This window comes from Mobula birostris, chromosome 6, assembly GCF_030028105.1.
Source record: "Mobula birostris isolate sMobBir1 chromosome 6, sMobBir1.hap1, whole genome shotgun sequence".
Classification (NCBI taxonomy): Eukaryota; Metazoa; Chordata; class Chondrichthyes; order Myliobatiformes; family Myliobatidae; genus Mobula; species Mobula birostris.
The window spans coordinates 197,189,293-197,202,312 of record NC_092375.1 but is presented as its reverse complement, the minus strand read 5'-3'; the positions used below and the strand labels follow the sequence as shown (position 1 = coordinate 197,202,312).

The 13,020-nt window shown below is 48.6% G+C and overlaps 1 protein-coding gene across 3 annotated transcripts in view; it reads right to left on the bottom strand.

The window, feature by feature from the left end:
- rab3gap1 (RAB3 GTPase activating protein subunit 1) overlaps positions 1-13,020 on the bottom strand; it is a 135,552-nt gene that overhangs the window by 45,032 nt on the left and 77,500 nt on the right. For all 3 annotated transcript variants that reach the window (XM_072262155.1, XM_072262153.1, XM_072262154.1), the window contains 3 exons: positions 12,369-12,442; positions 12,165-12,257; positions 11,897-12,069 (listed from right to left, as the gene is read on the bottom strand). In XM_072262155.1, the coding sequence (XP_072118256.1) occupies positions 11,897-12,069; positions 12,165-12,257; positions 12,369-12,442 (340 nt within the window). The remainder of the gene's footprint in view (positions 1-11,896; positions 12,070-12,164; positions 12,258-12,368; positions 12,443-13,020) is intronic.

The window sequence follows — 13,020 nt, the reverse complement described above, 5'->3', positions numbered from 1 at the left end:
TCAAATTACCTAACCAATTTTTTTGAAAAAACATGCCCATCTATTGGAATCAGTTGTATTTTTTATGCTTTTAAAAAGGTTGATTAAAAAGTTTTCAGGAATTCTAAAATTATAGATTTACAAACACATAATGTGCATTTTTTTTAATGCAACACACAAAATGCTGGAGGAACTCAGCAGGCCAGACAGCATTCTATAACAGTCGACATTTCGAGCTGAAACCCTTGGGCAGGACTCAAGAAAAAAAGCTGAGGGTAGATTTAAAAGGTAAGGGGAGTGGAGAGAGAAACATCAGCTGATAGGTGAAACTTGGAGGGGGAGGGATGAAGTAAGGAGCTGGGAAATTGGTTGGTGAAAGAGACAGAAGGTCATGGAAGAAAGAAAAAGGGGGGAGGGGGAGGAGCACCAGTGGGAGGTAAAGGGTGAGCCAGGAGGCAAAGTGAGGGAGGGAAAAGGGGATGGGAAATAGTGAAGTGGGGGGCGGGTGGGGTGGGAGGTATTGCCATAAGTTTGAGATATCGATGTTCATGCGCATCAGGATGAAAGCTACCCAAATGGAAACAGAATACAAGATGTTGTTCCTCCAACCTATGTGTGGCCTCATCACGACAGTGGATGGACATATTGGAATGGGAATACGAAGTGAAATTAAAATAGGTGGCCACTGGGAGATCACACTTTTTCTGGTGAATGGAGCATAGATGCTTCGCGAAGCAGCCTCCCAATCTACATCGGATCTCACTGATATACAGGAGGCCACACCAGGAGCACTGATCACAATATGACTCCAACCAACTCACAAGTGAAGTGTCACCTCTCCTGGAAGGACTGTTTAAGGCTCTGAATGGTAGTGAGGGAGGAGGTTTAGGGGCGGAGGTTTAGGGGCAGAGGTATCACTTGTTCCAGTTGCAAGGACAAGTGCCAGGTGGGAGATCAGTGGGGAGGGATGAATGGACAAGGGAGTTGTGCAGGGAGCAATCCGTGTGGAAAGCAGAAGGTGGGGAAGTGGGGGGGGGGTTGGGAAAGATGTGATTGATGTAGGATCCCACTGGTGGCGGAAACTTTGGAGAATTATGAGCTGGTCATGGAGGCTGTTGAGGTGATAGATGAGGGCATGGAACCCTATTCCTGTTAGGGTGGCAGAAGGATGGGGTACAAGCAGAGGTGCATGAAATGGAAGAGATGCAGTTGAGGGCTGCGTTGATGGTGGAGGAAGGGAAGTCCCTTTCTTTGAAAAAGGAAGACATCTCCTTCATTCTAGAATGAAAAGCCTCATCCTGAGAGCAGATGCAGCGGAGACAGAGGAACTGAGAGAAGGGGACGTGTTTTTACAAGTAGCACGGTGGGACGAGGTATAGTCCAAGTAGCTGTGAGAGTCTGTGGGTTTGTAATAGACATCGGTGGATAAACTCTCTCCGGAGATGAGATCGAGAAAAGAAAGGGAGGTGTCGGAAATGGACCAGATGAATTTGACAGCAAGGTGGAGGTTGGAGGCAAAGTGGATGAAATCAACGCGTTCAGCATGGGAACAGGAAGCAGCATCAATATAGTCGTCGATGCAGCATAGGAAAAATGCGGGACAGTCACCAGTGTAGCACGAACAGGTAGGCACAGCTGAGACCCATGCGAGTGCCCATGGCTACCCTTTTTGCTTGAAGGGAGTGGGAAGGCCTCAAAGCTCTCCGTTTTTTTTTCCTGGAAAGGACTCAAAGCTCGGTTTCTTTCTGGACACCAGATCTAACTAGTTCCCCTCCATCACCACTCTCCTCTGCCTAGCGGAGCTTGTCCACACACTCAATAATTTCTCCTTTGGCTCTTCCCACTTCCTTCAAACAAAAAGGGTAGCCAAGGGTACTCGCTACACCTTTTTTGTAGATTGGGAGACCGTTTTGCCGAGCATCTATGCTCCATTCGCCAGAAAAAGCCGGATCTTCCAATGGCCACCCATTTTAATTCCACTTCCCATTCCAATATGTCTACCCATGGCCTCCTCCACTGTCGTGATAAGACCACACTTAGATAGGAAGAACAACACCTGATATTCCATTTGGGTAGCCTCCAATCTGCTGGCATGAAACTCGATTTCTCAAACTCCTGGTAGTGCCTCTCATGCCTCCCTTCACCATATCCCATCCCCTTTTCCCTCTCTCATGCTTTCTCCTTGCCCACCCATCGCCTCCCTCCGGTGCTCCAACCCCTTCTGTCTGTTTCACCAATCAACTTCCCAGCACTTTGCTTCATCCCTCCCCCTCCAGGTTTCACCCATCGCCTGGTGTTTCTCTCTCCCCTCCCACCCCCCCCCCCCACTTTTTTTAATCTACTCCTCAGCCTTTTTTCTCCAGTCCTGCTGAAGGGTTTCGGCCTGAAACATCAATGATACTCTTTTCCATAGATGCTGCCTGGTCTGCTGAGCTCCTCCAGCATTTTGTGTATGTTGCTCGGATTTACAGCATCTGTAGTTTTCCTCTTGTTTGTATATATTTTAATTCCTGCTTTTTCACAATATGCAGTGATTTTCTCCACCTATTGGTGGACAAGTGGCATAGCAGTTTCATAACAGTGTATTGTGGCAACCCACGAACCGGCTCACAACAGCGCGCGCAGGCAGAGGGCCGGCCCCAAAAAGGGTGCCAGGCCATCTTCACCAGCGGGGGAAAATCCCGCGCGCGGAAAGGGTCTGGGAATATGCATTCCCCACAGCAGTCCCACCCCAGGGAGAGCGGGAACGGGAAGGCTTAAAAGCAGGCCGCCAAGTTTGAATAAACCTCTTTCATCGCAACTCTAACTCACCAACTACGTGTGGTTATTCTAGCGCTGTGTGTAGCACACCGCCACAATTGGTGACCCTGACGGCCCAAACAATATTTGGACCAGAGATGACCGATGCCGCATCTGTTCACGCAGTTTCGTTAAAACTGCCAAGCTTCTGGACGCTGCGACCCCATTTATGGTTCGAACAAGCAGAAGCTCAATTCCACATTCGGCAGATAACCTCGGAGTCCACTCGCTACTACTACGTGCTGAGCTCACTCGACCAGGAGACAGCTGCACAAGTTGAGGAGTTTATACAGTTGCCCCCGGAGGACGGCAAATACACAGCATTCAAAGCCCTACTCATAAGGACTTTCGGACTCTCACGGCGCGAACGAGCACGCCGCTTAATGCACCTGGATGGTTTGGGAGACAGGCCGCCGTCAGCATTAATGAACGAGATGCTGGCCCTGGCTGAAGGACACAAACCCTGCCTCATGTTTGAGCAGGCGTTCCTAGAGCAACTGCCCGAGGACATATGCCTGCTGCTGTCTGACGCAGATTTCAGCAACCCCCGGCAGGTGGCGGCCCGAGCAGATGTGCTGTGGAATGCCAGGAAAGAGAGAGGGGCATCCGTCGCACAGATCACCAAGCCTCATGCCCGACGGCAGACCAGACCAGGCCCGGCAGCAGAGCCTACAAAACCCGGCAACGGGAGTGAGGAGCCCAACGAACAATGGTGCTTCTACCACCAGCGGTGGGGCACAGAGGCCCGCCGCTGCAGACCACCCTGCAAATTCCCGGGAAACGCCAGGGCCAGCCGCCGCTGATGGCTACAGCGGCTGGCCATCAGGACAGCCTCCTATACGTCTGGGACAAGCAGTCGGGACGCCGCTTTTTGGTTGACACCGGAGCAGAGATCAGCGTCTTACCTCCAACGAGTTATGATACCCACAACAGAGAACCGGGAGCCACCCTGAGGGCCGCAAATGGCAGCACCATACGAACCTACGGCACCCACATGGTGCAGCTACAGTTCAGCTCCAGCCAGTTCACATGGGATTTCACACTGGCCGCCGTGGCCCAACCAGTCCTGGGGGCGGATTTTCTACGAGCCCACAGCCTGCTGGTCGACCTGCAAGGGAAGCGATTAGTCCACGCCAAGACTTTTCAAACGTTCTCCCTGGGTGAAGCAAAGTTGCTAGCCCCACACCTGGACTCCATCACGCTGTCCGACGACGAATTCACCAGGGTCCTGGCGGATTTCCCATCAGTACTGACACCGTAGTTCACGGCAGCCATGCCCAGACATGGAGTACAGCACCACATCCAGACCCAGGGACCACCCCTCCATGCCCATGCTCGAAGGCTTCCCCCGGACAAGCTCCGACTGGCGAAGGAGGAGTTCGAGAAGATGGAGGAATTGGGGATCATACGACGGTCTGACAGCCCATGGGCCTCCCCCCTTCACATGGTGCCCAAGGCAACGGGGGGCTGGAGACCATGCGGTGACTACCGCAGACTGAACGAGGCTACAACCTCAGACCGCTACCCTGTGCCACACATTCAAGACTTCGCAGCAAACCTACACGGCGCAAGGATCTTTTCCAAGGTAGATCTCATCCGGGGGTACCATCAAATCCCGGTACATCTGGACGACATCCCCAAAACAGCACTTATCACCACGGTGGGACTTTTCGAATTCCTCCGAATGCCGTATGGTCTAAAGAATGCCACACAGACTTTCCAGCGGCTAATGCGACGCAGTGGGATGCGACCTGGACTTTGCATTCGTCTATCTGGACGACATCCTCATAGCCAGCAATAGTCGGCAGGAGCATCTGTCCCACCTCCGCCAGCTCTACTCTCGCCTGAGCGAATTCGGCCTTACAATCAACCCAGCCAAATGCCAGTTCGGACTCGATACCATCGAATTCCTGGGCCACAGGATTACTAAAGACGGGGCAACCCCTCTGCCCGCCAAGGTAGACGCGGTCCGCAACTTCCCCCGACCCAACACAATCAAAGGCCTGCAGGAATTCCTGGATATGGTGAATTTCTACCACCGTTTCCTCCCCTTAGCAGCCTGAATCATGTGACCCCTGTTCACTCTAATGTCGGGTAAGGGCAAGGACATTTCCTGGGACGAAGAGGCCGCAACCGCTTTCGTTAAAACCAAAGAAGCCTTGGCAAACGCCGCGATGCTAGTGCACCCCAGAACGGATGTTCCTACTGCCCTCACGGTGGACGCATCCAACACAGCAGTCGGTGGAGTGCTGGAACAACTCATCGAGGGTCGCTGGCAACCCCTGGCGTTCTTCAGCAAACACCTACGACCACCTGAACTCAAATACAGTGCTTTTGACCGGGACTATTGGCACTACACCTGGCAATCCGGCATTTCAGGTACTTCTTAGAAGGTAGATCCTTCAGCGCGTTCACAGTCCACAAACCGCTTACCTTTGTGTTCATGAAGGGTGTCCGACCCCTGGTCGTCCCGCCAGCAGCGACATCTGTCCTACATCTCCCAGTACACGATGGACATCCGGCATGTCTCTGGAAAGGACAACGTCGTGGCGGACGCACTATCCAGACCTACCATACAGGCCCTGTCCCAGGGGGTGGACTATGCAGCGCTGGCAGAGGCACAGCAGGCAGACGCTGAGATCCCCAGTTACAGGACTGCAGTCTCCGGTTTGCAGCTCCAAGACCTCCCTGTAGGCCCAGGTGAGAGGGCCCTACTATGTGACGTAGCTACCGGCCAACCCCGCCCCGTCGTCCCAGCAGCCTGGCGCCAGCGGGTTTTCGAGTCCATTCACAACTTAGCGTACCCCTCCATCAGGACAATTGTCCGGCTGGTTGCCAACAGGTTCGTGTGGCATGGACCGCGTAAACAGGTCAGTGAATGGGCCAAAACATGCATGCAGTGCCAAACGGCCAAGGTGCAGCGGCACACCAAGGCTCCATCGCAGCAATTCGAACCCACCCGCCGGAGGTTCGACCACATTCATGTGGATATCGTGGGGCCCCTGCCAGTGTCGCGAGGAGCACGGTATCTCCTAACTATGATAGACCGGTTCACCAGATGGCCAGAGGCAGTCCCGCTCACCGACACCACCTCCGAATCCTGCGCCCGAGCACTGATCGCAACCTGGGTAGCCAGCTTCGGGGTACCGGCCCACGTTACCTCCGACAGGGGCGCCCAGTTCACCTCCAGCCTCTGGTTGGCTATGGCCAACCTTTTAGGATCGCAGCTACACCACACAACTGCCTACCACCCACAGTCGAACGGACTAGTGGAACGCTTCCACCGTCACCTGAAGTCGGCTCTCATGTCCCGCCTGGAGGGGCCTAACTGGGTGGACGAACTTCCCTGGGTCCTGCTCAGAATCCGCATGGCGCCCAAAGAGGATCTGCACACCTTGTCGGCTGAGTTGGTGTACGGTGCACCCCTGGTAGTCCCAGGAGAGTTCATACCAGCCCCAAGGGGGCAAGAGGAAGAACCCACAGCAGTCCTGGACAGACTATGGGAGAGGCTCAGTAACCTGGCCCCCATCCCCACTTCACAGCATGGACAGAGCCCGACCTGCGTACCCAAAGGCCTGTAGAACTGTAAGTTTCTTTTTGTACGATGGGGCGGACACCGGGCACCGCTACAGTGGCCCTACGAGGGGCCGTTTAAGGTGATCAGGAACAACGGGTCCACGTTCGTGCTGGACATTGGGGGGGGAGAGGAGGTTTTCACGGTGGACCGACTCAAACCGGCCCATGTGGACTTGGTGCAGCCGGTCCAGGCTCAGGCACCACGGCGCAGGGGCAGACCACCCAAACAGAGGCCGATCCAGACTGTGGACATTGGGGGAGGTATCGCCGGTTCGGGGGGGGGGGGGGGGGGGTATGTGGCGACCCACTTTCTGGCACCCATGAACCGGCTCACAACAGCGCACGCAGGCAGAGGGCCAGCCCCAAAAAGAGCGCCAGGCCATCTACACCAGCAGGGGGAAAATCCCACGCACGGAAAGGGTCTGGGAATATGCATTCCCCACAGCAGTCCTGCCCCAGGGAAGGCGGGAACGGGAAGGCTTAAAAGCAGGCCGCCAAGTTTGAATAAATCTTTTTCATCGCAACTCTAACTCACCGACTACGTGTGGTTATTCTAGCGCTGTGTGTAGCACACCGCTACAGTATCACCTTTTTCAGTTTTAATTGGCTAAGTATTAGCACATAACACTTGCGGTGACTGTGTATCTTTTAATTGGCCCTTGTAATATCTCAGGAATTTGCCTTATCTCAAGTATAAAAGTGTCAGTCTCTGTGTTCATCCCAGTTCTTCTCTTCAGTTCATATGCGCTGTAACCGTTCCTTCTTTTAAACTTTAAAATAAGATCGAGAAGCAATACTTTTCCATCATTCTTGGATTTCTAAAAGAACCCAGGGATTGAAAAATCACCAGATCGCATGCTTCTAAAAACTTCTGGTATTTAGTTGTTTAAGTAGAGCTCTAGGATTCTCCTCTCAAAACGTATATCAAAGACCCCATGCAGATTCAGAAGGCCTAATATGTCTAATCACAAAGAACAGAAAATTTGCAGAACAACACACGTAAAATGCTGGACCAAGTCAGCAGGCCAGGCAGCACAAGACGTAGAAGTAGAATTAAGCCATTCAGCCCATTGACTCTGCTCTGCCATTCCATTATGGCTGATCCTAGATCCCACTCAACCCTGCCTCCTTGCCATATCCTTTGATGCCCTGACCGATCAGGAAACAATCATCTTTCACCTTAAATATACCTACGGACTTGGCCTCCACCACTGCCTGTGGCAGGGCATTTACTACTCTCTGACTAAAAAACAACATACCTCCTTACTTCTGTTTTAAAAGGTTTCCACTCAATTTTGAGGCTGTGCCCTCTAGTTCTGGATACCACCACCAGAGGAAACACCCTCTCCACATCCACCTTATCTAGTCCTTTCAACATTCGATAGGTTTCAATGAGATCCCCCCCGCATTCATCTAAATTCAGGTGAATACAGGCCCAAAGCTGCCAAATGCTCCTCAGGTTAACCCCTTCATTCCCGGAATCATCCTCGTGAACCTCCTCTGAACTCCCTCCAATGACAACACATCTTTTCTGTGATATGGGGCCAGAGGGATGGCTGCTGTTGCTTCCCCCAGGTAGCTCGTTCTCCCCCACCCCCAACAGTACTCAAAATTGAGTACATTGTTTAAGAGGACAGTCACAGGGGTGCTCTCCTCCATCTGACATTCTCCCCTCCCTCTTCTGAGTCACTCCTGTAGCCTTGGGATGATTCCCTTCCTGTAGCTCCTGTCTATCACCTCATCACTTTCCCTAAAAAGCCGAAGGTCATCGAGCTGCAGCTCCAGTTCCTTAACACTGTCTCTAAGGAGATGCAACTCGATGCACCTGGTGCAGATGTGGCCATCAGGGAGGCTGGTAGTCTCCCACATCTGATACCCAGAACAGAACACTGGGACTGTAGACATACCCCCTATAATCTCAAGAGTTTAATAAGAAAAAGGAAATAAGAAATAAGGAAAGAACTTCCCTGCTTACCTTGCCTCTGCCTGCTCTCGTGAAGCCCTGTTGAGCCAAAGCCTTACCATTCTGACTCACAACACTCCAATGATGACCACTCTGCTAGACAGCACCCCTCTTTTATGGAGTCTGGGTTTTTAAAGCTCTTCGTCAGACTTGCACAGGAGCTCTTCTACTGTGTCTGCGCCTTACTCCAATCAAATGGAAAAGAGTACAGTCGATGTTTTGGGCCAAGACCCTTCACCAGGACTGGAGAGAAAAGATGAGGAGTCAGACTAAGGAACACCAGGCAATAGGTGAAACTGGGAGGGGTGAAGTAAAGAACTGGGAAGTCAGTGAAAGATACAGGGCTGGAGAAGGGAGAATCTGATAGGAGAAAGGGGGAGGAACACAAGAGGGAGGTGATGGGCTGGTAAGGAGATAAAGGTGAGGGGGGAAATGGGAATGGGGAATGGTGAAGTGGCCATTACCGGAAGATCAAGAAATCAATGTTTATGCCATCAGGTTGGAAGCTACCCAGATGAAATACAAGTTATTGCTCCTGCAACCCAAGTGTGCCCTCATTGCGACAGTAGAGGCAGCCACGGCCTGACGTGTCCGAATGGGAATGGGAAGTGAAATTAAAATGGATGGCCAACCTGATCACATGAACATTTCATTTCTCGAGCTTCTAGTAAAGCCACACCCCTCTCAGCATTCCCCATTCCCATTTCCCTCTCTCACCTCATCTCTTTACCTGCCCATCACCTCCCTCTGGTCCTCCTCTTCCTTTTCTTTCTTCCATGGCCTTCTGTCCTCTCCTATCAAAATTCCCCTTCTCCAGCCCTGTATCTCTTTCACCAATCAATTTCCCAGCTCGTTACTTCACCTCTCTCACTTTCACCTATCACCTTGTGTTTCTTCCTCCCTTCCCCCAGTCCTGATGAAGGGTCTCGGCCCAAAACGTTGACTGTACTCTTTTCCACAGATGCTGTCTGGCCTGCTGAGTTCCTCCAGCATTTTGTGTGTGTTGCCTAATATGTCTGATGAGTCTTATTGAGGTTCCACAGAACGACAAGATGGATTTGTCTTTGGCTTCCATAAATTAAAATGAAGAAAGGAGAGACAGGCAAAGGTATTCCAGTTTTGAATTCCAAACAGTTTCATTAAAAAAAAACAGGATTGAGATGGGTAATGTAGAGGAATTCATCAGACAGCAAGTTTAGTCCTCCATCTGGATCAAGTAAATCGAAGTATAAACAGGCTAGTGAGATTTTACAGTATGGGTAGAGCTATGAATCTGAGCACGAAGACAGACGAACAAGATCTGACTGTATAAATATAGATATCAATATGAACACAAAAACAGGCCAGTGATATCTGACAATGAATTAAGCCTCCATTAAAATGAGATTATAGCTGTATAGTGCTACAATCCCCTTTTAACTTTAGTTTTCTTTTTAGTTTCAGATTCCTAATTATGGTATCACTTGCATTCAATCTTTCAAAAAGTACTCTGTACTACCTTCAGCTGAATGCAAGCTCCAGAATTTACACAGGTGCCCCTGCAGAATTCCAAGTTTCTGGTGTTCGCCTTTATCAGAGCTGGGATTGGTATTTTCTATCCTGTCATTGTCTGTACTGTCCTAATAAGACAATAAGATATAGGAGCAGAATTAGGAACTTCAGCCCATTCAGCTCCGCTATTCAATCATGGCTGATTTATTATCCCTTTCAACCCCATTCTCCTGCCTTCACCCTGTAACGTTTGAAGCCCTTACTAATAAGAGGCTCCAGAACTTATTAACCATTGTTTTAAATATACTCAATGACTTGACCTCCACACTCTCTAGGGCAAAGAATTCCACACATTCATCATCCTCTGGCAAAAGAAATTCCTCCCCATCTGTACTCTAGAGTCGTCCTTCTATGCCCACAGGTCCTGGACCCTCCCCACTAATTTCTGGTAATTATATGCCTTCCGTTTTGCTTTTATGCTGTCTTTGACTTCCCTTGTCGGCCAAGGGTGCTTCAGCTTCTCTTCAGAATGCTGCTGCTTCTTCAGCAAGAACTGATCCTGAATTACTCCCAGAAACTCCAGCCATTCCTGCTCTAACATCATCTCTGCCAGTGTCCCCTTCCAACCAATTCTGGTGAGCTTCTCTCTCATGCCACTCAACTGCAATTACAATACATCCAATTTTAACTTCTCCCTCTCAAACTGCAGGGTGATACCTTCATGTATGATCACTGCCTTCTGAGGGTTCCTTTATCTTAAACTTCCTAATCAAATCTGGTTTATTAACCAACATCCAATCCAGAATTGCCTTTCCCCTAGTAAGCAACCACTAGTTGCTCTAAAAAGCCATCTTGCAGGCACTCTACAAATTCCTTCTCTTGGGATCCAGCACCAAACTAGTCTTCCCAATCTCAGTGGATACTGAAATCGCCCAGAATTATTGGAACACTGTCCATTTTACATGCCTTTTCTCTCTCCCGCAGTAATTTTTAATCCACTTCCTGGCTATTGTTTGGAGGGTTGTATATAATTTCCATCAGGTTTTTTTTTTACCCTTGCAGTTCTTAACTCCATGCACAAGGATTCTACATCCTCTGATTCCATGTTACTTCGTTCTAAAGATTCATTTTAATGTTTTTTGTTTTAAATCAATAAAGCCACCTCGCCCTTCTGACTACCTGCCTGTCCTTTTGATGTGTATCCTTAGAGGTTAAGCTCCCAGCTATGATCTTCTTTCAACTATGACTCAAGATGCCCACAATATCATACTTGCCAATTCCTAACTGAGCTACAAGATCATCTACCTTATTTCATACACTGCATGGTTTCAAATATAACACATTCAGTCCTGTAATTCACCACCCGTCTTTTCAATTTTCTCTCCATGTTGCCTGAAGTTAAATTCTTCTCCCTTTCTGAACTATTTGTCTTATTCTTTATTCCACACACCAGTAATATCTTCTGTACTTTCCTTCTTTTACTTTATCCCATATTTTTCCAAGCTGTTGAATCCATCTCTCTGCTATTTCGTTTAAAGCCCTATCTATAGCCCTAGTTATGCAAATTAATGAAGTCAACATGGCAATGCAGTATTCCACAGGCTTCCCCAATCTCAGACTGGATAAACTTGGTCCCAGAGAAAAGAACAGAAGAATTAACTTAGAACATGAAGCCAGTTTATTTTAAATACTTAAGCTAGTTTTATTTTTAAGTATTTTTAATGCCTAGATATGTTTCCTGATGTTTGAAATGCAAAATCCATGACATTTAATTTTTTGTTAAAACAGTATTCAATTTTTAACAAACCCTAAATGTTTGTAACTCTGGAAGTCAAAGATATTGCCAGATATAGACCTCAATCTAGACAAATACTTAAAATGTTGCTGTGACTATAGCTGAATGTCCTTTGCTACACTGGGCCATTCTTAAATGCAGAAAATTGTACTGAAATCAAATGGAAACAATGAGCATAGTTCGGCCAAGGTGATACCAATATTGGGGCAACTGATTAGTTACCTATTATTAATTTAAAAAGCTAATTTAAGTTATCAAAAATAGGCATATTTAAAAATGAAATAAGTACTTACTAATAAAATTGAGTTTAGAACTTCATTACTAATTGGTGACTCTTCTGTACGTCTGTGTTTATGCATCCTTTTGCGAGCACTGTGGACCATGTTTGACATAGTGGATAGTCGAGGCATGTGAACAGATGTTGGTTCTGTGAGCTTCTGCAATGCTTGGCTAATATCTGCATGATCTATTAAAAGAATGCCAAAACAACATATATAGCAGAAACAATAACAACACACACACACGCACAACTATCTGAATGTTAAATTATTTTGTTTAAACCTTTGGTTTCGTCCTCAACCGTCGACCTTCCAAGAATCTCATCTGCTGACTCTTTCCGGAGACAGAGTTTGAAGAATTCAGTAAGAAAATCTCCTGTTAAAAAAGTCATATCATTTGAGGATTCCAGTAGAATAACAGTAAATGTAAAATTTTGAATTGAGTATCATTTCCATGTTTTTGTAGTACAGAAGAATAATTTTATACCCAACAAACACTGGGGGTTGTCAGCCTTCCTCACCCTGACAGACCATAGGGGTGCTTGCAGAGCATCAAGATCCCTGGCAAGAAAGAAAGTCAACAGTTATGCAACATAATTTAGAGATCAGCCCCTGGACAACAAGCTGTGCAAACTGAGAGCCAGAATCTCCTATCAGCGGGAACAAAGGAATGTAACGTTTTGTACTTCATGGAAACTTGGCTTATGGAGGAGATATCAGACCACACTATCAAACCCTCTGGGTTCCCCCTGTTCCGGGTGGACAGGTCAAAAAACCTCTCTGGGAAGAGTAAAGGAGGAGGGGTATGCTTCATGGTCAACAACACTTGACGTGACCCCCAGAACATGCATGCCCTCGATCCTTTTGTTCTCCAGACCTGGAATACCTGGTGCTGCTGTGTAGACCCTACTGGCTACCTTGGGAGTTCACGGCTGTTATCATCACAGCAGTGTACATTCCACCACAGGCTGACACTGACCTGCCTCTTAAAGAATTATACGAGACCATCAACAAGCTGGAGACTGCATACCCAGAGGCTACCTTCATCATTGCTGGTGATTTTAATCGAGCGTCACTGACAAAGGTCTCCGCAGTTTTGTCAGCACATCTAGGTGAGCACTCGTGGAGTTAACATACTT